The 26,886-nt window shown below is 39.5% G+C and overlaps 1 protein-coding gene across 1 annotated transcript; it reads right to left on the reverse strand.

Annotated features, from left to right (window-relative positions):
- Nucleotides 1-6,062: 6,062 nt before the first annotated feature.
- On the reverse strand, nucleotides 6,063-26,656 carry LOC143299880 (uncharacterized). The gene is made up of 13 exons (XM_076613374.1): nucleotides 26,553-26,656; nucleotides 25,788-26,001; nucleotides 24,869-24,972; nucleotides 23,772-23,910; nucleotides 21,903-22,006; nucleotides 21,150-21,206; nucleotides 19,971-20,138; nucleotides 16,441-16,571; nucleotides 14,332-14,471; nucleotides 11,702-11,786; nucleotides 10,272-10,330; nucleotides 8,416-8,514; nucleotides 6,063-6,193 (listed from the first exon to the last, which is right to left on the reverse strand). Exons 1-13 carry the CDS (start codon nucleotides 26,555-26,557, stop codon nucleotides 6,110-6,112), a joined length of 1,389 nt encoding a protein of 462 aa, XP_076469489.1. The 5' UTR covers nucleotides 26,558-26,656; the 3' UTR covers nucleotides 6,063-6,109.
- Nucleotides 26,657-26,886: the final 230 nt, after the last annotated feature.

Genomic DNA, 26,886 nt, shown 5'->3' on the forward strand with positions numbered 1-26,886 from the left:
ACAGGAACTGCGTAACTTTATAGGAAACTTTCAGCAGCACACAGTAGCTGAACAGACCGCATGTGCTCGGTGTAAAAATTGCAAAGTCCATGTTCTTCTTCTTCTTCTTCTGCGTTCACTTGTATGCACACGAGTGGGCTTTTATATGTATGAACGTTTTTACCCCGCCATGTAGGCAGCCATACTCTGTTTTCGGGGGTGTGCATGCTGGGTATGTTCTTGTTTCCATAACCCACTGAACGCTGACATGGATTACGGGATCTTTAACGTGCGTATTTGATCTTCTGCTTGCATATACACACGAAGGGGGTTCAGGCACTAGCAGGTCTGCACATATGTTGACCTGGGAGATTGTAAAAATCTCCACCCTTTACCCACCAGGCGCCGTCACCATGATTCGAACCCGGGACCCTCAGATTGACAGTCCAATGCTTTAACCACTCGGCTATTGTGCCCGTCAAAGTCCATGTTCAAAGTGTTTAATTAATGGCGTAATTAATGACCAGTCACCTCTCCTTACTTCCCAGGCCCTTCTCAGCTCATTGAGCCTTGCGTCTCAGCATCGCTCTGGCGTTAAAATTCATTTGTCTCATCAAAACAGTTTTCACATTCTTACATATGCATAAACCACAAGGGAAGGGAACTAACTCCTGCAGTATTTCTGGGTGTGTCCACATGTAATTTGGAGGAAAAACAGAATATTTTCTGTGTTTTTTTTTTTCCTGGGTCATAAAGGCATGGAAGCCTGCTCAGGCTGTAAACTTCTCAAGGTGGAATAGGTAACACAACAAAAGCAAACACGACAGGTTTGTCACAACATGAAATATATGGATATAATCCAGAAACAAGCATTTCCAAGATTTAAAAAAAAAAAAAAAAAAAATCTAAAGAAAAAAATTAAATCAGAGTAAATATTACTCATTCAGGAAATTATTTGACAATATTATGAGAAAACAAAATATTTAGATAAAAGCGATCATTATGTGTCAATGCACTATGCTAGGATTTTTAAGGCCAGTGACAGTTAACATAAGTGTAAAACATTCTGCCTGGTGTAGATTAGCAGCCCGATAGGGAGTTTTAAACCACAGGCACTTGACAGTAGCAACAATCCAACAGAAATAAAGGGAGTTAACCTGTGCCACACAGATTCTGGAAAGACAACAACACAGTTCAGATGTACTACAGCAATTAGCAGATGAAGAGAAAGCAATTTCAGTTACGTTATTGCTTCAACAATTTTATAATTGAGTACACATTGCTACAACAACCAAAAATGTGCATAGGTATGGAAGAGAATGGGGAAGCAGAAGAAATATGATTACAATAATGACTTTTAAATTATATATATAAAACAAGAGAGGCAAGACCTTCAAGACTCACTTGTGTTAAATTAAGTCCCCTAGCATTAATTACAGAGTAATTTCCCTTTTTTACTATCTGCACCAAAACGTTTGCAAAATAAATAAAAATTCCATGCTTAGCAAAAGAAGTTCCTGTTTGAACACAAAATGATAATAATGACTCCTCTTGTTGTTGTGTCAGAATAAGAGGTCAAAGTGCCAAGTTTAGAGAATGCTAAAAATATAAATATAACAGTATATGCAGTTTGCACATAATTAGGCTTCTTTTTAAAAAATTTTTTGTGCCCATCCCAGAGGTGCAACATTGTTTTAAACAAGATGACTGGAAAGAACTGATTTTTTCCTATTTTTATGCCAAATTTGGTGTCAACTGACAAAAGTATTTGCAAGAGAAAATGTCAATGTTAAAGTTTACCACGGACACACAGACACACACACACACACAGACAACCGAACACCGGGTTAAAACATAGACTCACTATGTTTACACAAGTGAGTCAAAAAGGGGGGGGGGGAGGGGGGTTGGAATTGAAAAGAAGGGAAACAAAGCCTCACTAAAAATGACAGTGGGGAAGTGATAAGGAGTAAAAAAAAAAAAACCCAAAAAACAATACAACATGAGAGAGAGAGAGAGAGGAAGACTACAATGAAAACCACAACCAAACCAAACCGAAATCTTAAAACTGTCAAAGAAACTTGAAAGAAATAAAACATTTACACGAAGAAAAACTGTTGAGGATTTCCCAGAAACAACACACGACCACATAAAAATGTCACAGAAACTATAAAGAAAAATACACTACGTATATATATATATAACACTGTTGCGGATTTCATCATACAACACATGACAATTTCTGAGAGACTGCATTTTTTTTTTTTTTTTTCAAACAGCGGAAATTGAAACGGGAGTGAGACGTGAAAAGAAAGAGAAAACAGTAATCATGATGAAGCAATGCAGAACGATTCCTAATGATGTCACATGCAACACACAGAGGGCTGGATATCTATCTATCAATCAATCTATCTATCTATATCTTTTGTTCTTTAGAGACAAAACACAAGACAGAACAAACCAAGCCCCTCCCCTACCCTACGTTTTTTTTTGTTTTTTTTTGTTGCTGCCCCATCATCTGCACCATTTCAGTGGCATTACTCCCACCCTGCTCATTCAGAGTCCCCGATACACAGCCACACACTTTTCCAGTCCCCTCCTTAATCTCACACTGAAGAGTAATCCTACCACAATGGATCAGTTCTGATCGTCCCCAAATGCACAGTAAGGCGGAGAGAGAGGCTTCTGTTTTATTAATGTACAACCCTCCCCCCCCCACACCCCCCATCCCCGCCCCCCCTGCACAGAAGGGTAGAGAGAGAGGCTTTCCACTTCATAGAAAGTCTTCAACTGTTCCCGGTCCTGTGACAACGATTCATCCAGACATGATGAACCGGCAAATAAATAATTGGCTGCCATCTTAAGTTATTAACGACATGTATTAATTCAAATGTCTCAGAATGTATTGCACTGTGTGACTGATAACTGGCTGCTGTCAAGGCCAGAAAAGGCCTGACATGGACAGAGGAAAAAAAAAAAAGAAAGAAACTGGAAGACAACAATAATAAATGAATACCATGAGGTCACGGAACAATAAAAAAGAAAAAAAAAGTTGTTTGGCAATCATGCTGGCTATGCCACAGGCACATGCAACAAAACACATATGCAAACATCAGGAAAGTGTAACCATTCTACCTGTCCACCACACACACACACACACAAAAACAACAACATGTGCATAAATAAGGCAAAACAGAAAAAATGTTGATGTGGTTGAAGTGAAGATGTGTTTACCAGATTATTTCCACAGGTAATGGCATGCAAAAAAAAAAAAAAAAAAAAAAAAAAAAAAAGAAGAAAAATAAAGACACTGACCACCACTGCAAAATAAATATTCCGTCAATCCAAAGATTATTTAAGTAAAATAATTAACAACATACTGACAAAGGAGGAAAAAAGCAACAGCCAAAAAAAAAAAAAAAGTATCAGAGCAAAAGCGTTTGCAAAAGGTTTTGACCTCACTCAAGATGAGATTCGCCACAGAAAACACACACACACACACAAATGAAATAAAACAAAGCTTTCAACCTTCATCAGTAATACAAGCACAGGAATCACAGAAAATAAATGACGCATAATGATGAAAATGCAAGCTTCCAAGTCATGTAGCTCTTAATGAAAAGGGATACCATTAGAAGGAAGATGCTCACTGCAGTGCAGAAGAAGAAACACCCTTCCTTCTTTGGATCTCCTTGAGAGAGAAAGCGGGGAAGGAAAGAAGGAAAAGGCAGGCAACTGCTTCAGAGGAGACATAAGAAATGACGAAAAGGAAATGGAAAGGAATAGACGGAAATCATGAGACATACGATAGAAATGGAAAGAAAGCAGTACAAACGGAAATCAGAATATTTACGAAAGCAAAAACACAAGAAATGTACAGACAAAAGTCAAAAGATGTACGGAAGAAAAGGAAAAAAAAATGAAACGAACAGAAAGAAATCAGAAAATGTCATGAGAGAAAAGGAAAGAGAGAACAATATACAGACTGAAATCAGGCGACCTGTGAAAGAAAAGGAAAAAAGAAACGTACAGACAGAAATCAGGAAACAAAATGAAAGACAGAAAGAAACAGAGAGGAATCAGAAGACAAATGAAAGAAAAGGAAAAAGAAACATTCAGACAGAAATCAGAAGACATATGAAAGAAAAGGAAAAGGGAAAGGTACAGACAGAAATCAGAAGACATATGAAAGAAAAGGAAAAAAAGAGGAAGGTACACAGACAAAAATCAGGAGACACATGAAAGAAAAGGAAAAGGTAAGGGTACAGAGAGAAATCAGGAGACACATGAAAGAAAAGGAAAAGGTAAAGGTACAGAGAGAAATCAGGAGACACATGAAAGAAAAGGTAAAGGTACAGAGAGAAATCAGGAGACACATGAAAGAAAAGGAAAAGGTAAAGGTACAGAGAGAAATCAGGAGACACATGAAAGAAAAGGTAAAGGAACAGAGAGAAATCAGGAGACACATGAAAGAAAAGGTAAAGGTACAGAGAGAAATCAGGAGACACATGAAAGAAAAGGTAAAGGAACAGAGAGAAATCAGGAGACACATGAAAGAAAAGGTAAAGGAACAGAGAGAAATCAGGAGACACATGAAAGAAAAGGTAAAGGTACAGAGAGAAATCAGGAGACACATGAAAGAAAAGGGAAAGGTACAGAGAGAAATCAGAAGACACATGAAAGAAAAAGAAAAGGTAAAGGTAAAGGTACAGAAAGAAATCAGAAGACACATGAAAGAAAAAGAAAAGGTAAAGGTACAGAGAGAAATCAGGAGACACGTGAAAGAAAAGGTAAAGGTAAAGGTACAGAAAGAAATCAGGAGACACATGAAAGAAAAAGAAAAGGTAAAGGTACAGAGAGAAATCAGGAGACACGTGAAAGAAAAGGTAAAGGTAAAGGTACAGAGAGAAATCAGGAGACACGTGAAAGAAAAGGTAAAGGTACAGAGAGAAATCAGGAGACACATGAAAGAAAAGGTAAAGGTACAGAGAGAAATTAGGAGACACATGAAAGAAAAGGTAAAGGTAAAGGTACAGAAAGAAATCAGGAGACACATGAAAGAAAAGGTAAAGGTACACAGAGAAATTAGGAGACACGTGAAAGAAAAGGTAAAGGTACAGAGAGAAATCAGGAGACACGTGAAAGAAAAGGTAAAGGTAAAGGTACAGAAAGAAATCAGGAGACACATGAAAGAAAAAGAAAAGGTAAAGGTACAGAGAGAAATCAGAAGACACATGAAAGAAAAAGAAAAGGTAAAGGTACAGAGAGAAATCAGGAGACACGTAAAAGAAAAGGTAAAGGTAAAGGTACAGAGAGAAATCAGGAGACACATGAAAGAAAAAGAAAAGGTAAAGGTACAGAGAGAAATCAGGAGACATGTGAAAGAAAAGGTAAAGGTAAAGGTACAGAAAGAAATCAGGAGACACATGAAAGAAAAAGAAAAGGTAAAGGCACAGAGAGAAATCAGGAGACACGTGAAAGAAAAGGTAAAGGTACAGAGAGAAATCAGGAGACACGTGAAAGAAAAGGTAAAGGTAAAGGTACAGAGAGAAATCAGAGGACACATGAAAGAAAAGGAAAGAGAGATAGGTACAGAGACAGAAATCAGGAGACACACTGAATAAAAGGAAAATGAGAAAGGTATGGATGGAAACCAGAATACTTTTAACAGAAACGGAAAGAGCAAGGCACCTATACAGAAATCCCTCAACGTCATGGACACAAATATTCTTCACACACACACACACTTTCATTAAGGCCAATCAACACACCGCGGAAAAAAAAGAAAGCACTGCCACTGATTTCCATACAAACAGTACCCAGTGAAGAGGACTTCATTTAACACATTCCCTGAATCTGCCCTGCATAGACATGACTTCCATTCCTAAAGTCAACTGTCTGACAACAAAACTAAAGCTTTTTTAAAAATTTATGCACATGACTTCATAATAAAGATGTTAAAATCCCTTGAAATGCACCCCACCCACCCCCCGTAACCCCCCTCCTCCCCGATGCCTCCCCCACTCATCCCTCCACAAAAAACAACAACAAAAAACAGTGCACCGACAAAAAATATGGGAGACTTTTCTCCCTGTACTGAATGAATGTTGAGGATTGTCGAGGGCGATCATCATCGAAATTTGGAACGCCTTTCCTCTGCAGACTTTTTGATCAGCTTGGCCACTTTGAAGGGATCGATGTTCACGTTGGTTGCCTGCAATGGAAACAATCCACATTACTCATGGTTGCATTTTGCATGCGGGAGCGTGTGCTCTGTAAGTCTCCAGTCCACACTGCCTTTCTTGCTTTATTCACAGGCAAACTTCATAAAACTAAGTAAACTGGAAGTACTCCTAACAAACTGCACACACACGACGGGCGCAATAGCCGAGTGGTTAAAGCGTTGGACTTTCAATCTGAGGGTCCCGGGTTCGAATCATGGTGACGGCGCCTGGTGGGTAAAGGGTGGAGATTTTTACGATCCCCCAGGTCAACACATGTGCAGACCTGCTAGTGCCTGAACCCCCTTCGTGTGTATATGCAAGCAGAAGATCAAATGCGCACGTTAAAGATCCTGTAATCCATGTCAGTGTTCAGTGGGTTATGGAAACAAGAACATACCCAGCATGCACACCCCCGAAAGCGGAGTATGGCTGCCTATATGGCGGGGTAAAAAAGGTCATACACGTAAAAGCCCACTTGTGTGCATACGAGTGAACGTGGGGGTTGCAGCCCACGAACGAAGAAGAAGAAGAAGAAGCACACACAGAAAAAACCCAACTTATCAATGCTTGATATCATGATCCCCCATTTTTGGGGGTTGAGAGAATAGAATTTATCATTTTGTATAAAAATCCTATTTTGTCGCATGAAAGATTGTATTGTATCATTAATTTTTGTCACAACAGATTTCTCTGTGTGAAATTCATGCTGCTCTCCTCAGGGAGAGAGTGTTGCTACACTCAGAGCACCACCCATTTTTTGGTATTTTTTCCTGCATGTGTTTTTTTTTTTTTTTTTTTTTCCCTATTGAAGTGGATTTTTCTACAGAATTTTGCCAGGGACATTCCTTTTGTTGCTGTGGGTTCTTTTACGTGCACTAAGTGCATGTTGCACACAGGACTTCAGTTTATCGTTTCATCCACATAACTAGCGTCCAGACCACCACTCAAGGTCTAGTGGAAGGGGAGAAAATACTGATGACTGTGCCGTGACTCGAACCAGTGCACTCAGATTCTCTCGCTTTTCCTAGGCGGATGCGTTACCTCTTGGCCATCACTCCATATGGGATAGTTTATTTACTGTTTTCCATAATGCAACGCTTTATGCTTTGTTATCCCACCCCAGCCTGAAAAAAGATAGAAAAAAAAAAAACCCCTCCAAAAAAAAAGAAAAAAAAAGAAAAGAAAAACACGCAACAAAACAAACAAAAAAATGTAAAAAAAAAACCACCAAGAAAATAAATCCTGTTTTATCACCTAAAAGACAATTCCCCCAGTGTTTAGTTTTTGGACAGATGGTAGCAGACGGTAAGATTTTTTTAGATCAATCTATGCACTGATATCTGCCCAACACAACAATACAGCTTCACATGGGCGTCAGAATCATCAGCAAGGTATATTGATAACAAGTATGACTGTTACTGATAGTTGTATTCCGCCTGTCCTCAGTCAGAGACCAAATTTGTATTTGTATTTACAAAATACAGAAGTCATTTGTGTAACTGGCTGCCTACCCGGGTAGAGCCGACGGTGAGCTGGTTTTATGTACTCTTTATTCATTTGTCATCTCATTCAGTCAGGCTGCATGCACATACACACACACACACACACACACAAACACACACACATTCATGTATAACACAGTGAATTTTTACTATAAAAGTTTGCGAGAGACAACTCTTTTGTTGCCGTGGTTTTTTTCTTTTACATATGTTAAGTGCATAATACACACAGGACCATGATTCACTGTCTTGTCCAAACGACTCATAAACAGCACACAGGACCATGGTTTATTGTCCTGTCCAAATGACTCACCATAAACAGCACACAGGACCATGGTTTATTGTCCTGTCCAAACGACTCACCATAAACAGCACAAAGGACCATGGTTTATTGTCCTGTCCAAACGACTCACCATAAACAGCACAAAGGACCATGGTTTATTGTCCTGTCCAAACGACTCACCATAAACAGCACAAAGGATCATGGTTTATTGTCCTGTCCAAACGACTGACCATGAACAGCACACATAGCATGGTTTATTGTCCTGTCCAAATGACTCACCACGAACAGCACACAGGAGCATGGTTTATTGTCCTGTCCAAACGACTCACCATAAGCAACACACAGGACCATGGTTTACTGTCATGTCCAAACGACTCACCATAAACAGCACACAGGAGCATGGTTCACTGTCTTCGTCCAAACGACTCACCGTGAACAGTTCCAAAGAACTCATGTCAGCACGGATGTCTGTGACCACCCCACGGGTGATGACTCGGGCGTACGCAGGAATCACAGCCTCCTCCCCTTCCTGGTTCACACAGACCAGAAAAGAGGTGACTTCTTCTTCTTCTTCTGCGTTCACTCGTATGCACACGAGTGGGCTTTTACGTGCATGACCGTTTTTACCCCGCCATGTAGGCAGCCATACTCCGTTTTCGGGGGTGTGCATGCTGGGTATGTTCTTGTTTCCATAACCCACCGAATAAGACTAAGTTTTATCGATATATATATTTTTTTTATACACTATGTATTGTGTATTTGATTAAAAAACAAAAACAAAACATACATGTCAGTATAAATGATGTGTGTATTCATAATCCTTCCAATCAGAGAGAGTATGTGCAAGCCACGTAAAATCTATTTTTAATGAAACTGATTCTTAATTCTTAATCAGTTGGTTATTGCTTACATTTAAATGCAAAGTAAACAGATTAGAAATGGCTCTCAATGATCTTTTCAGGCCAAATGAAATGAAAGGACTACATCTAAATAATCCTGTGCTTTCAACCTGTGTAGTGATTCTAAAAATACCAGAAACATAACACTGTTGCCTCTTTATACATTATTCAACAGCTAAAAGGAAATTTTCTTCCTAAAAGGAAGTTTATCTAACATACTTACCGTGACCCACTAGTGCAGACTCCAGCTGGGAGTCCGATTCCCGTCCTGTGCAAATACTATCCACCAATGCGGAGAAAACGAAATTAACTACGGCCGATAACCTCCCGGAAGCAGGTTACCTCCCCTCTGTATCCCTAAATAGCTTCCTCTTTTGACGGCAGCCATCTTGACTCCTGATCCTGGTGTGTGTGTGTTGTTGTTTTTTTATAATCAATACTGTTCAATTGTAATTAAACATAACTGGTCCCTACAGAACCCATAATCAGATAAAATCAATACCTGATTAACTTTCAGCAGCCACTGAAATATCTCTAAGCATAAACACTGTGACAGAGGAACATTAGAACATATCTTATGTGATGATTTAGTATGGGAACTGCCACTGAAGAATTTATAACTACAAATTTTTCATAGTTTTCCAAAATAGTGTTTCTTCCAAATACACATTGTTTTATTTTGCTGTGTGATAACTCAAGCTGTAGTGTTTTATTACTTTCATGTCTTGATTCAGCTCAATATGTTTTGCTTTTTTCACTTTAAAAGTTCAACCTTTGTCCAGTTCATATACTGAGTTCAGCAGAGAGATGTTGTGTGAGTGATGAGCTTTTTGGATGTAATTTCCAAATGGACAAATAAAGATGTTCTGCACTGCATTACATGCCATTCTATTGTACTGTATTGTACTGCACTGTGCTGTATTGTATTGCATTGTATTGTACTGTACTGTACTTTTGTACTGCATTGCACTGTATTACAATGTACTGTATTGTATTTTACTGTATTCTACTGCATTGCATTGTATTGTATTGCATTGCACGGCATTGCATTGCATTGTTCTGTGCTGTGCTGTACTGTTGTGTTGTGTTGCACTGTCTTGTATTGTACTGCATTATACTGTATTGCACTGTGCTGTACTGTGTTGAATTGAATGGTATGGTATGGTATGGCATGACGTGGCATGGCATGGCATGGTAAGGAATGGTATGGCATGGCAATGTATGGTATGGTATGGCAATGTATGGTATGGTATGGTATGGCATGGCAATGTATGCTGTTGCACTGCACTGCACTGTACTGCACTGGGTTGTATTGCACTGTAATGCATAGCAGCGTATTGTAAAAAGCATCCCACAAGGAGGAGAAGGGTATAGAAGGGGAGCTCACCAGTGCAGGGTAGGCCATGCCCATGGAGAAACAGTACTTTCCCTGGTCCTCCACAAAGGCTGCACACACACACACACACACACACACACACATTAATTATAATTAATGTTGTTATTTATATTTACATTGTTGTAAGTTAATACTTGTTGATATGCATATACATATTCTCCCTCCCATGACACCTCATTCAATACACACCACAATCTCTTCAGACTTTTTCTTACCATAATATACCTTTCCTCTGATACATAACATTAACACTTTTTTACACTAATATTCACATGCACTCCCTTTCCTTTATCCACTACTTGACTCCTTTCCGTCTAAAAACACTTATAGTGAATAGACGTTAAACTGAAGATAAAAACACACAGACACACACAGACACACACACACAGACACACACTTCTTCAAGTCACCATGGATTCACCAATCAATCACTATCATTCATTATCTCAGTAAGAGAAATCAGGCGTGGTGAAGTCTGTGATGTATACAGTGCAAGCACACAACAGCAAATTTTTTTGTGTGTGTGTGTGTGTGTGTGCAAAAACATAGTACAAAACAAAATCACACAGAACTGAGCAAACCCGATAAAACACTATCTACTGTCTAACACACACACACACACACACGCAGACCTGCTAGTGCCTGAACCCCCTTCATGTGTATACTCACACTGAAGATCAAATACGCACGTTAAAGATCCTGTAATCTGTGTCAGTGTTCGGTGGGTTATGGAAACAAGAAAATAACCAGCAAGCACACCCCCGAAAACGGAGTATTGCTGCCTATATGGCAGGGTAAAAAAACAGAAACGTTCATACACGTAAAATATTACATGTCTGTCTGAGTGTGTATGTGTGCATGCCTGAAATCTGATTGAATGACACAGGAAACGAATGATGAGCGCCCAGTGGCAGCCATCAGTCTGCTCTACGCAGGCAGGCAGCCTGTTGTGCAAATGACCCCGTGTTTGTAAAGCGCTTAAAGCCTGGTGTCCGACCAAGGATTGGTGCTATATAAGTATCCATATCAATCAATCAATCAAACAGCTCTTACATCTACACGGTAGCTGCATGAAAACCAACTTTCCACATTGCTTTTTGATATGTGTCTGACCCTTCGTAAGAAATAGACTGTGACCCCGCTCACCCCACTATATTACTTCTACCTCCAGAATCTGGAAACAATTTCAACGTCTTGAAGTCTGTTTATATTTGTGTGTTCCCAGGAACAGATACATGTTCCTAAACAAAAGATCTGGATAAAAAAAACAACTAAAAAAAACCCACACAAATCAAAACAGCAGCAAAAGACAGCAGACATACAGATACAAGCGACAGAAGGCCGACACACAAACCCACAGGCTAAAACAGCCAGTGTACCTTGCCGAAATCAAACACCTGATACAAGACCGACTCTCTCACCTCTCAGGACAAAGTAGACCATCTCAAAGAAGTCATTGTTTGCTGCTGGTGCCATGATGACAACTTCATGGTCTTTGCGAGGAACCTTCCAAAAGGACACAACAAAGCACAGTGCCGTTATCAACCACAAACACCCAAACGATATTAACCACAAACACCCAAAAGATATCAACTACATATACCCATATCAACCACATACACCCACAGAATAAAGTACAAGATCAGCACTCTATGTTATAAATGTATTCACAAATCAGGCCCTTCCTATCTCTGTGGCTGCCTTCACCTCTACACTCCATCTCGCTCACTACGATCAGCTTCGGATCCACTCTGCTTACGCATACCCAGATTGAAACTCACGACTGTTGGCCGCTGTTCTTTCTCTGTCTCTGGACCTTGCAATTGGAATGAACTTCCTCTTTCGCTTCGTTAAGTCTCCACACTCAGCTCTTTCAAGTCTGGCCTTAAAACCCACCTCTTCCCAAAATAGTCTCCATTCCTTGCCTCTTCCTTGTCTTCAGTTTCTCCAGTTTTAGAGTTATGCATGCGTGTGAATGACTGGTGCGAAAGCGCTTTGATTTGTCTATGCAAAAGATTCAGCGCTATATAAATACCATTATTATTATCATTATTATCATTATATGATATTGATCACATGCACCCATAAGGTATTAACTACATACGCCTATTAACCATGTACACCCAAATGATATTAGCTACATATACCCATACTGACCACACACACCCATATCGATCAGATACACCCATAAGATATTAACTCCATACACCCATAAGATATTGGCCAGTTACACCCATAAGATATGATCATCATTTATAGCCTGATGAAAGTCACTTTCTTCTCAATTATTTCATTTTATTTATTCACCTGTCTCATTTCTATTTCATAAATTATTTTTCATCTATCTATTCATCTATTTAGTCATTTATCTTATTTCATTCTATTTCATTTTCCCTCAAGGCCTGACTAAGTGCGTTGAATTGTGCTGCTGGCCTGGCATCTGCTTAGCAGATGTGGTGAAGCGTATATAGATTTGTCCGGCTGCCTCCTTCAGCAACTGACCTGAACTGAACGGTCACTTTCTTCATCAACAGCTACAGAAGCCGGTCAACACAAGTGCCTCATCCAGTCACATATGTTATTCTTGACCACGATCGACATATTTTCTCCCCCTTCACTAAACTTTCAGTGGTGGTCTGGATGCTAGTCATTTGGATGAGACGATGAAGTGAAGTCCCATGTGCACCATGTTCTTAGCGCACATGAAAGAACCCATAGCAACAAGAGAGTTGTCCCTAGCAATTTTGTTTATTATTGTAAAATCCACTCGAATATATATATATATATATATATATATATATATATATATATATATATGTATGTATGTATGTATATATGTATGTATGTGTGCATGCGCACATGTGTCAAAAGCCTGACTGCATGATACAGGAAATGAATGATGAATGCCTAAAGGCAGCTGTCGGTAAGCTTCACCCTGGTAGGCAACCTGTTGTGCAAATGACTCCGTGTTTGTAAAACATCAAGAGCCTGGTCTCTGACTGAGGATAAGTGCGATGGAAGTATCTGTAATAACAACGCCGATCCCTCAGCACCAGCTTACATATCTAACACTAGAAACCCCCTAGTCAGGGATGCAAAGGGGAGGTGACCTACTTCGGGAGGTTATCGACTGTAGCTACTTTCGTTTTCTCTGCATAGGGTGGGTAGTGGTTTGCACAGGACAGGAATCAGACCCCTGTCGGAGTCTGCACGAGTGGGTCACAGTTAAGTATGTGTAATTAAAACACCATTTGTTGCTTGGAAAACCTCCTCATACTTCACTACAATTTGCCTATTTTCATGCAGCAGCTTCATTCTTAAATCAGTAACTCTCTCCTTCACAGAGCATGAAATCTAGATGCTGGCTTTCTGAACAGCATTCCAAAGATATCAGTGCCTGAAAAACAAACAAACAAAACAAACAAAAACAAGAGAGGCAAGGCCTTCAAGACTCACTTGTGATACACTTAAAAAAAAATCCAAGCTTTTTATGTACTGAGTATGATTTCAAAATGTAATGTTTAAGATGAGAAAGATCAGTTTAAAGCAAATTAACTCCCCTAGCATTACAGAGTAATTTCCCCTTTTTTTACTCTCTGCACCAAAACGTTTGGAAAATAAATAAAACTTCCATGCTTCGCAAAAGAAGTTCCTGTTTGAACAAAAAATGATAATAATGACTGCTCTAGCTGTTGGGTCAGAATATCAGATCAAAGTGCCAAGTTTAGAGAATACAAAAAAATATAAATATAACAGTAAATGCAGTTTGCATATAATTAGGCTTCATTCTTCATTTTTTTGTGCCCATCCCAGAGGCGCAATATTGTTTTAAACAAGATGACTGGAAAGAACTGAATTTTTCCTATTTTTATGCCAAATTTGGTGTCAACTGACAAAGTAGTTGCAGAGAAAATGTCAATGTTAAAGTTTGCCACGGACACACACACAGACAACCGAACACCGGGTTAAAACATAGACTCACTTTGTTTACACAAGTGAGTCAAAAAACCAAACAAGACAAAACAACACACTCCATTCAGCATGTACTGACCAAGCTGGCGAAGGCAGTGGCCGATCTGTGCGTGACCGCCAGGCCCAGGGTCGCTGACACGTTGGCCATGTCTGTGTAGAAGTTCGCTCCCGATATGCTGTAGTAATCTTGGGCTCCTCTGCGCCACGACTCCACCACACCTGACACACATCAGTCACACACTAAAAACGCTCTGAATCACAGCAGTCCTTGTTGTTATAGAAAAATACAATGCATATTTAAATCTTCGTTCTGTCATGTTCCATTCCTGTTGGCACTGCTATAAATGTATTAATAGAAATCTAAAATACATAAAAAGAGAGAAAAAAAAAAGTCAAACCATTACAGTAGCTAAGTCAAATAAAAAAAAAGGTGGAAAGTTTTAACAATAAAATCTTTGATGGAAGAGAAATAAGAGAAATTGAAAATGCATGATGTATGCATGCATATATTGTACATCTTTATGTGCTCGTTTCAGCAATTAATGACACTGGCTACAATACCCGCTGACAATGTGATTTATATAAAATGTGTTGTTCTTTTTTTCTTTTGGGTGGTGGGTGGGGGGGGGAGCATCTCCACTGATTTTCCTCTTCCTATTTTCTCACCAGCGCCCCCCCCACCTTACTTTTTTTGTTCATGCTACTGTCTTCATGTCGGCATCACATTGTTTATGTATATCATGTTGGTGTTCATGTATACTTTGTTTTATGCCTGTCATGAAATCAAAACTGATGAAAACATTATGAACAAACAACAATAAAGCCCACTCCAATTCATGGCAGTCCTTGTGTGTGTGTGTCTCTCTCTGTACACAAACCACCACCCACAATCACACGCTCACACTCTTGCCACACGAATCATAGATACATGAATACCAAAACATACACTCTTGTATGTAATAAAATAAATTTCACCGTTAATCTTCGCATTTCATTCAAAGATGTATCCTCAGAAACGAAAAATCCGAACTGCAACAACACAAAAATGGAAAAACAATCATAAAAATAAATATATAAAACAATAATACAGTATTCTCTTCTCCTTTTTGTGAGCTGCAGATAAATAAACCAGCAAAATCTGCATTAAACAATGCAAGAAGACATTTTGGGAAGAGGGAAGGGGGACAAATAAATAAATTAATCAAGTCTATAAGTAATCCAGAAACAAATAACTTATCATTATCGGAGAAGGGGAGGTGAGGGGAGGGGAGGGGATGAAGATAAATCAATAAATTAATCCTCACTTACTCTAGCAAACAACAAAGGTTAAGCCAGTCTATAACCCAAACAAAGTATTTTAACAAATAATCAATATAAAGCAAGTCTATATCCAGAAGAAAGTAAGCAAGCAATAATTCCTCCGCAGGACCTACCTATCTTTTTGACCTTACCAGTGTTTACACTCCCTCAAGAAATCTCTGCCTTTTCCTCTGACTGCCACCTTTTGAAACCTCCTCGTATCAATACAAGAACTTATGGTGAATGTTCTTTCCTCTTTGCTGCTCCTCGTAAATGGAACCACCTTCCTCATCTTATCCGTGCATCTGATTCTATCTCTGCTCTTCGCTCTTCACTTAAAAAACTGATCTTTTTTAAAACCTGTTTATAAGTACTCTCAGCTTCCTTCTTCTCCAACACCATCCATGCCAGCTCACTTTGGATGCATGGAGAGTAGGAGAAGGAGGGTGGAGTGGGAGTGTGGCAGGGGAGGGAGGGGTTTTGAGAAAGAGTAGTCATGAATGATTTCTGTAATTTGTAATTTTTTGTTTCAAGTGAAGCACCCTGAGCTGTCAGAGAGAAAGGGCGCAATATAAAAGTACATTATTATCATCATTATTATTCTTATCATCATTAACTCTCTCCATACGAACGGCGAAAGAGACGACGTTAACAGCGTTTCATCCCAATTACCATCATCAAAATATTGCAAGCGGAACGCTCTTATACTGAAGAGGTGAATGTTGACAAAGAATACCACAGTTCTGACGATGAAAGCTAAAGGTTGGGTCATTCAGACACCCACTGGACATCCGAGGGGTCTGTGTAGAGGAGAAGAGAGGACTGGCCGTACTGAGTGAGTTAAGACAAAACAAATCTCATCCGCCATGATGATGACAGACCCCCATACCATGGTATCTCTCAGGATCCAAGAAGCCGTGGAGGTGGGGGTGGACCTGGCTGGCCCCGCACTTGGGCAGCACGTCCCAAATCACAGACGGGAAACGTGCGGAGGGAAACGATTTGTGGGCCTTGTGGAACCTGCACACCACATGATAGACAGATAGACAGATATTTGCATTGACTGTCATATTCCAACCTGCACACAGCATGATAGATAGACAGACAGATATAAGCATTGACTGGCATATTCCAGCCTGCACACCGCTTGATAGATAGATAGACAGATATATGCGCATTGATTGGCATATTCCAACCTGCACACCGCATGATAGATAGACAAATATATGCACTGACTGGCATATTCCAACCTGCACACAGCATGACAGATTGATAGATATAAGCATTGATTAGCATATTCCAACCTGCACACCGCACAATAGATAGATATATGCATCGACTGGAATATTCCAACCGGCACACCGCATGACAGATACATACATATACGCATTGATTGGCATATTCCAACCTGCACACCGCATGATAGACAGACAGACAGATATACGCATTGACTGGCATATTCCAACATGCACACAGCATGATAGACAGATACACAGAGTAGGCTATTGTTGAGTAGGCTATTGTTGTTGTTGTCCTGTTCTTGTTACGTGATGCAGTAAGTGTTGGTGTCGTCTTTGTAAACAACCTTTTATGCATGCAGATGTGTGTATCAATTTGTCTGGGTCTCTGGCATGGTTTGTTCAAAATGTGTACAGCAGTTTCTCTCTCTCTCTCTCTCTTTCTGTCTCTCTTGCGAGCGCTCATGCTTTCTTGATTGCCTTGGACCCTTTTGTTGTTGTTTTTCCATGTGCGCCCGTGGGAAATATTTTGGAATACATTTTTATTTACTCTCTTTCTGTCTGACTTTCACTCTCTGCTTCTCTTTCTCTCTTGCATGGGTCTTTGTGTGTGTACTATTGTTGCTGTCTTTGTCTCCATGTAAAGAAAACTCACATGCAAAACAATGTGTATACATGATGACGTATCCATGTAGTCACTGCTGTCCGGGTCTGTGGCATGACATAGGCAAAATGTATTTGGCACCCATGTGTGTGTGTGTGTGTGTTTGTGTGTGTGTGTGTCCCTCTCTCTGTGTGTCTGTCTTATCTCTTTTCAGGCTATTTCCCTGTCAGTCTCTCTATCTCTCTCTCCCTCTCTTATGCGTCTAAATGTTGGTGTCATTGTTGCTGTCTTTGTCGGTCATCATAAAGAAGAAAACACATATGCAAAACAGCTTGTATGCGTGATGATGTACATATCTATGTATCATTGCTGTCAGGGTCTATGGCATGACATGTGGCGATATGTGCGATGTGTATATAATTTATAAATCTGTCTCCATCGTCCACCTCCATCCTCCTATCCCCCTCTCTCTGTGTCTCTCTCCTTTTGTCATGGTTGTTCGTACTTACTGACACGTGTGTCTAATGATGTGGTTCCAAACTTCACAAACACAAAGCAGGTAGTATGCAGTCCATTATTAACTTTCCACTGGGATCTAAAGACATGAAAATATTTCTCTCTCTCTCTCTCTCTCTATATATATATATATACATATATATATATATATATCTATATATCTATACATACATATATATCATATTAATTTAGGTTGTACATTCTCTCTCTCTCTTTCTCTGTGTACGCGCGCGCACGTGCGTGTGTGTGTGTGTGTGTGCTTTTGTTTACTTTATCAGGAACTTTTCTGTTGTTGATCATAACTATAAAAACTATGACAAGGGTAACTTATCTAAAAGCATCACACACACACACACACAAACATCTGTCTCTCAAAACACACACACATCTCTCTCTCTCACTCTCTCTCTCTCTATATATATATGTATATATATATATATATTTTACACTACACTACATTACATAACACATTTTGCAGCCATTTACTGTTGTGTGAAGAGTTAACAGTTCCTTCGGTACTTGGTCAGCACTTTCTGTGCGTACATGTGTTGATGAGTCAGGAGCGATACCATCTTCGCGCCATGTGTAGCCACCTGTGGTGATGCGTGGTGTGTGCGGAGGACGCAGAGAAAGGGAAGGGGAGGGGAGGGGAGGGGAGGGGGAGAGGTGGGGGAGGGGGAGGGGGAGGGGGGGGGGTGACTGGTGCTCTGTAAATAACACTATGTGGTTTGTGGGAGGCGGCAGCTACGCTATTCTCTCGCTAAGCATGCTTCCAGACAGACACTTGCAGACACGGCGGGCACAGTTTAGAGTACTGGTCAAACAGTGAGATTGTGCTCATTTTGATTTCTCACCCTCCGACGTCATGATGTGCCGGATTCTGAACTAAATGTCTCAGATGGAATGGCCGTGATAGACAGTTATGAAGGGGTAATGCTCATACCAGGTGACTGTGAGGGGTAAAGGTCATACCAGGTGAGACTGAGGGGGTAAAGTTCATACCAGGTGACTGTGAGGGGTAAAGGTCATACTAGGTGAGACTGAGTGGGTAAAGGTCATACCAGGTGAGACTGAGGGGGTAAAGTTCTTACCAGGTGACTGAGAGGGGTAAAGGTCGTACCAGGTGAGAACTGAGGGGGTAAAGGTCATACCAGGTGAGAACTGAGGGGGTAAAGGTCATACCAGGTGACTGAGAGGGGTAAAGGTCGTACCAGGTGAGACTGAGGGGGTAAAGGTCATACCAGGTGAATGTGAGGGGTAAAGGTCATACCAGGTGAATGTGAGAGGGTAAAGATCATACCAGGTGAGAGTGAGGGGGTAAAGGTCATACCAGGTGAGAGTGAGGGGGTAAAGGTCATACCAGGTGAATGTGAGGAGGTAGAGGTCACACCAAGTGAGAGTAAGAGGTAAAGGTCATGCCAGGTGAGAGTCAGGAGGTAGAGGTCACACCAAGTGAGAGTAAGAGGTAAAGGTCATGCCAGGTGAGAGTGAGGGGTGTAATGATTACCTTGTTCATAAATAGGAACATCGATTGATAAACTTCACGTTTGTTTTAATCATTGAGTTATTCCCCTTTATGTTTCTGTGACGTTTTCCAGGTGAACAATGGTGGATAAAAATGATGGCAACCTGTTACATGGCCTAAGCATTATCATCCAAAGCATGTACAGCTGATCAATCTTTGAATCAAGTACACAACACGAAAACACTCAAAAAGGGGGTAAAGGTCACATCAGGTGAGAGTGAGGGGGTAAAGGTCATGCCAAGTGAGAGTAAAAGGTAAAGGTCATACCAGGTGAGAGTGAGGGGGTAAAGGTCATACCAGGAGAGAGTGAGGGGGTAAAGGTCATACCAGGTGAGAGTGAGGGGGTAAAGGTCATACCAGGTGAGAGTGAGGGGGTAAAGGTCATACCAGGAGAGAGTGAGGGGGTAAAGGTCATACCAGGAGAGAGTGTGGTGGTAAAGGTCATACCAGCTGAGAGGTGAAAGGTAAAGGTCATACCAGGTGAGAGTGAAAGGTAAAGCTCATACCAGGAGAGAGCGAGGGGGTAAAGGTCATACCAGGTGAGAGTGAGGTCCATCAGGCCCATGAAGGTCTCTGGGGACCACCTCAAGGGGTCGTGCTGCTTCATGGCAAGAAGGGCGTGCAGCGTGTCCATTTTAAACGTGTTGGACGCGGAGAAGGCGTGCTCGTTTTCCACCCGCAAGAACGTGTGCTCTGCCGTGTAGCTTCAGATAACACCACAATTGTTCACTTGCATTTCAATTCATATTCCCCTGACACAATTCATTTTCTTCAAAGCCAAAAAAAGAAAAAGTGTGAACAATATATAAAATATAAAAAAAACAAAAAAAAAACAAGAGAAAGAAACAAAAATAAAGGAGCAAATAACAGACAATAAAGGGACAGATGTGGTTGTCTGCGTAGCCATGTGTCGTAGACTTACGTGCACAGCCGGTTTTGACTAGATCACGCCCCTTAGAGAGGCCACTTAAAGGGACAGATAATCTTGGTACGTTTTAAACAGTGAACAATGATCCACAAAATAAAAAAAGAAGAGAAAGATACAAAATAAACAAAGAACAGGTTGTGAAGGGATAAAAAAAACAAACTTGATACATTTTCAACAGTAAACAACCGTCTTAACTACAAAACAAACAAGAGAAAGAAATAAAATAAAAAGACAGAGAACAGGTAATTAAAGGATAAATAACCCTGATATGTTTTCAACAGTAAACAACTGTCTTGACTACAAAACAAATAAGAGAAAAGAAAGAATGAGAAAGAAAAGAAAAAAAAAAGAAAAACAAAAAACAACAACCACAAAACAAATGGGATAGATTATCTTTATACATTTTCACATTATTCAAGAGAAACCAGTCACACTTCCTGTACATTTCAGAGGACAGACTAAGATGGCTATTATTTATTTTTTTTTTTTTATAGGCTGCACAGTGGAAACATTTTGTACTGTGTCTTCACTACAATTTCTGTTACCGACTCAACAATGGAGGGTAAAGAAGAGAAAGGGAATCAATGCTTAAAAAAAAAAAAAAAAAAATCTGTAAAATAAAGTGGTCATTCACCCATCCCATCATAAAAAAAAAAGACAAAAAAAGACGCAACATTCACAACTACTTAAATCAGGTATCAATTAAAAAAACACAACAAATTTGGAAAGGAATAAGCAAAATTTCAAATGGGAGGTATTCAAGTTCCAATGAACCTGAAATACTTACTCTTTGAAGCGACAGAAATCACAAGTTGGGGCTGTATTTTGTATCAACTGATCAAAACTGCACACATAAGAAAAGGACAAAAGTCAAGCAAGTTAGAACTGCATACAAACAAAACATGTATTCATTTCCATCCAGTGTGTGTGGTGTGTGTGTGTGTGTGTGTGTGTGTGTGTGCGCGCACGCGCGCGCATGTGTGTGTGCACATGTGCATGTAGAATAAATTATTACCAACAAATAAAAAAACAACAACAACAACAACAAAAAATCAACAAAAAAACCCCCAAAAAACCAAAACCGCTGAACATATCAAAATATGAAGAATGTTAATTTTCCTCAATTTTTTTGACAAGCCAACATATTCTATTGTGTAGCCCTACAAAATTGATGAATTGTAAAAAAGCTAAATTATGTGATTTTTGTTCACTGTCATAATTGTTTTAATAATAATAATAATAATAATAACGTACATTCATACAGCACCCTCTCTCTCTAAGAGCTCAGTGCACTTTACATCAAAGAAAAGGTTGCAAATGACCTGAATCATTCATGAGTGGCCACTCTTTCTGCAAACCCCTCCCTCCCCCCCGACCCTGTCCCTCTCTCATTCATCATGCATACAAAGTGAGCTGACACGCATGAGGTGGTGATGGGAAAGAAGGAAACAGAGTGCTTATAGACTGATTTAAGCAACAACAAAAAAAGAGAAAAAAAAAAGTAATGTATATATATTCTTAAAACCCAAATCACACTTACTATTTGGCTTCTGGTTGGTCTGGGGGAGAAACAGGGCGTTTGTCACGCAGAGGGTTGAAAATGGTATGCTCACGCGTGAAATAGTTGATGACATGGATGATGTCCTGAAAAAAGAGGAGAAGAAAACATCACAAAAATATATCTTAAGCTAAACAGAACTGACAAAAACAGGAAGACACAAAACAACAATATCTATACAGGTTTTATCATTTACAAGTGTTGAAAAAGTAAATGTCATGAACACGACGGAATTAGGACAGAAAAGAGGATTTAATACATCCATAAAAGCAGTAAAGAAAAGAATGAGAATGAATATATATATATATATATGAGATTGAGAGAGAGCGCTTACGCAATTCACTGATGCATATGGTCTAATTCTTGGTACAACTACAGGTCTTGAATGTCATTCATTTACTCATCAACGATGACACATTTTCCCACGCTTGTGATGACGTTTTTTTCATTTGCGTTGTTTGCAGCACACACAGTCACAGCAATGAAATACTGGATATAAAAATTAAGACTAAACGTCCCATAGCCTTTTAAGGCCGTCTCCCAGGGCAGTGAATGAATATCTACTGTGTCTAGGGCTCCGCATAGGAACACAGGGCCCAATCCTCTCCTTCCACCATTATAACCTGAGTTGAAAACACGACAATGAAAACCTTGGTAAGCAAGTCTAATAAACAATAGCAAATCTAACTTGAAAACTGAACTTAAGAGTCAAAGCTAACACTACAGATATTTACAATGATAGATCATGCCAGCATTGATTCTGCTCTTATTCTTAATATGTTATATTCTAACCTTACACTTTAATCAAATCATTCAATGGAAAGGGATGACTCCTGTTGACAATGAAAAAAGTCTAAGAAAACGTGCTTTATGAGCTTTTCTAAATAATAACAGTAATTAACCATGGGATGTTCCATGATGGAACTTGCATGTTCAAATGCTGCATGATAATACACTGATTCCAACCTTTTCTTTCTTCCTCTCCACCTGTGTGGCTCAGATGCAGATAATATTGAAATTCATCTCTTCCAAACCTCATATTTTTCTCTATATATACATGGCTGTAGCTATTTCTTTAGTGTGCATATTATCTGTTCCCTTCCATTATTATCTTTTTATTTTATTTTATAAAATCAGCTGACACGCGACATGCTAATACGCTCCGCATCTTGGATATCATCATCATTATCAGGACTTTCTTTTAACCATATCCCCAGAACAAACTTATGAACCCAACTTAGAAAAAATTACCTGTGTACGAACAGTCACACAGTGTATAGATGCAGGCAGTCTTGCTTTTAAACATGAACAGAAAGCTCTTTTTTTTTCTTTTTTCTTTTGTACAGATCAAGAGGCTTGTGATACCGAATTTTATAAAGTTTCTCTTTTGGCTGTTGTCTCTGGTTTTGACCACACACACAGACACACACACACACCCACACACACAAAGAAGTCATTTGTAAACTGAATCACTTCTTTCTTTATCTTCATACCTGCTGTAAAATGATATTCCAACTGTACACAACATCTTGCCAGTAGGAACTCTCTCTCATTCACTAACTCTCTCTCACACACAAACACACATACGCTTACACATACACACATACTTTCATGTATGAATATGCACTGCAACATGAAATCAAGAAAGACAACATAAAAGGGAAAAAAATGAAATAAAAAAGGAAAGGAAAAAAAAAAGACACCCCCCTCCCCTCATGATAGACCTCTACAAAATTCAGAAACACACAAAACACAGTGATACACACTCATTTTTATGCAGGAGTATATACCGTGACTTTTAAGAAAAAGACAACATAAAAACAGAACAACAACAACAATGCAAGACCCTACCTGATGATACACCTCTTGGAAGAGATCCTTGTTGTAGCCCAACCACTTCCTCACTTTCTCCTGAAATGGCTTGGGCAGAATGACAGAAGCATTTCTTGTGCTCACTTTGTACAATGTCCGGAATTTCACCAACAATTCCCTGCAAAAATATGTTGATGGCATAACGCCATAAGATCCATGAAATGAAGATATATATATATAAAAAAAAAAGTTTACTGTTTTCAATAGTCTGGAAAACATCAATCAACAACAAATAAAGTTCTGGCACCAAGGTGTTCAACAATATAAACATACAACAAAACTAAAAACAATAAAAGTTTGGTTTTCTTTAAGCTGTTTCAGTGTATGTTATGTTCAAGAAATTGGGTTAATGTGCTCCAACCCAAACTCACCTAGGAACATGTATTATATAAATATAAGAATTTGGAAACTGAATGAGCACTCAGTCTCTTTGAAATCTGTGTAACTAAAACTTCAAATGATACACACAAAGCTGCCTTCAAACTTCAAGTTCAAAGTTTTATTTCCTCCCAAATACTTTGGATGATGCACTAAAATTTGCCCAGGAAGCTATACTTACAAAATATTGTGGCGGCATACTCCCCCAACGCTCTAACCACTCAACTACAATGCCTATGGATAAAACATTCACATATAATTGCAATGAAAGGACGGGTGTCAACATAGGGACATTATTGACACTAGAAAAGTGAAGATTCTCTGGGTGTGTTTCCTCTTTCTGCAACTCCCAAATGCACTCACATTAAGTGTTTACACAGCAGAAACACTCCTTTTTCTGGGGTGTGAATGCTGGGTATCATCATGTTTCCAAAACCCACCAACCTTTAACACCCATATTCAAAATCTTTATGTCACTATGTAAAGGGAGTACGGCACTAAAGGGTCTTCATGTGTGTTAACATGGAAAAATCTCTGCCCCGAAAAATCTCAACCCACCGGGTGCCAATTCTGTGACTGATCCCAGGACCCTCATGCTGGATATTGTGAATGTTTTAACCACACATATACTGCGCTCTATCTCTGACTGAGTGTGCTCATGTTTGAAGCTTGCTGTTCAAACTGAAACATCGACACACCTGCATTCTTTGTTGGAGCTCATACCCCAGTGGGACAGAACCTCTGACAGGTTTTCTATTGACAGTTCCATCTTGGAAGGCAGGCATGTCTTCTGGAACCAAGCCTGAAATCCATTCAGAAAAAGAAAGATGAAATTAAACAGCAACATATGTAACCAAACAAACAAACAAACAAAAAACCGACCTAAAAAAGCCACTCACACAAACACACTTTCTAGCTAAGACTCTTTAAATCTGTCACATAATGTATAAATTGTCGGCTTATCCATAACATTTTGTAAATATAGTAAAATGACAACATATTTCAAACATTATACAGTCTGTTTATCAAATTAAATCACAACGTAATTGTCAAAATAAATTACAACGTAACATCTAAATTGAACACACTATTCTGATAATGGTATCAATGTGAAGTGCAAAAATATGGCACTGGATACTATCAATATGTGTGTGTATATAAGACGGGCGCAATAGCTGAATGGTTAAAGCATTGGACTTTCAATCTGAGGGTCCCGGGTTTGAATCACGGTGACGGTGCCTGGCGGGTGAAGGGTGGAGATTTTTACGATCTCCCAGGTCAACATATGTGCAGACCTGCAGGCTGCTAGTGCCTGAACCCCCTTCGTGTGTATACGCAAGCAGAAGATCAAATACACACGTTAAAGAACCTGTAATCCATGTCAGCGTTCGGTGGGTTATGGAAACAAGAACATACCCAGCATGTACACCTATCTATCTATCCATCTATATAACAAGCTTCAAGTTTGTAAATCTAATTGTGAATAAATGCTTTACATACTTCTGGATCAAATCGGTGTCAAGCACAGATAATTTTCTAACACTTTAACCAGGATAAAACATCACAAGGTTGTACCCACTGGGAGGATTTATTCTATATTACAAAACATAAACTAACCTGTTCCAGCTGCTCGTTTGCAGGCGCTTGGTATGCTGGCCATACATCATAATCACCAGAAAATCTTCTCACATAAGTCTCAAATTCTGGTGGTGAACTGACGACTTTTTGGCTACTCCATGGTGTTGAGTACAGCAAATACAGCACCATAAAAGCACACACTCCCGCCACACATATCACCCATTTATCCTTCAGGAACCCTTTCATTCTGTAACTGAAAATCAAAACATATACTATTATAAGGTTCTGCTTGACTGGATGTTTCATTTTGTTGGGTTTATATTGCTGATTTCATTTGTGGTAAATCATTGCTCATAGATGTACTGTCAATATTTATGACCAATGCGAGATTTCCTGTTCAACAAGCTACAGTTTCATTATATAATTTGTATCTTAGTTTCTTTCCTTACAGTGTCATCGTCCTATGTAATGTCAGCTTGTTGAATAATATCATTTTCCTCCTGTACACACACACACACACCGTGCTTTTCTTTTTCTTTTTTTGAACTGACAGATTTACTTCATGGAACATTTTACCAGCCAATAAAAAACAAACAAACAAACACCCTGTTTTGTCAAAATATGATGCTTCCTTGAAAGGAAATCTGCGACGCTTTAGGCGTATGTATTCAAGACCTTGTGTTCTGTGGGAGGTGGCGACGATTATCGATTCTGATTTGGTGCGTGTGCGATCACAAGATCGGGTGGCGGATGTTCTGTCATGAGGATTGTAAGCGTTTACAGCTGCATGGAGATTAATCTTACCGCATTGTCAATCACTTGTAATAGTCCATTACACCGCCACGCTATTTTCAACTCCCTTATATTTTCATCTTGATTACTTGTTTGATCACGTTGCCTGGTAAAAGCTCTTGAAACCCTCAGCCAGTACGCAAGGGAGGTTATTCCATCGAACACAATAGTACAGCTCAGTGGGTTATTCCAATGAACGCAAGCAGCAGGCAACGTGTGAGGGGAGAGTACTTAGATGTATGCCACTCAACTTTTGATTGACTGATAGCGCCTATCCTCGGTCGCAGACCAAGCTCTAAGCTCATTCCAAACACGGTGATTTGCACAACAGGCTGCTTATCTGGGA

The sequence above is a fragment of the Babylonia areolata genome, chromosome 25 (genome assembly GCF_041734735.1).
Source record: "Babylonia areolata isolate BAREFJ2019XMU chromosome 25, ASM4173473v1, whole genome shotgun sequence".
Taxonomy (NCBI): Eukaryota; Metazoa; Mollusca; class Gastropoda; order Neogastropoda; family Buccinidae; genus Babylonia; species Babylonia areolata.

Bases quoted from the DNA above. Each gene is read 5' to 3' on its own strand.
- LOC143299880 (XM_076613374.1), bottom strand. The intron at 20,139-21,149 runs GTAAGTATTTCA...TGTTATCTGAAG, and splicing joins GATTTCTGTCGCTTCAAAGA to CTACACGGCAGAGCACACGT. The intron at 6,194-8,415 runs GTGAGTCGTTTG...TTTCCATTGCAG, and splicing joins GTTCTTTGGAACTGTTCACG to GCAACCAACGTGAACATCGA.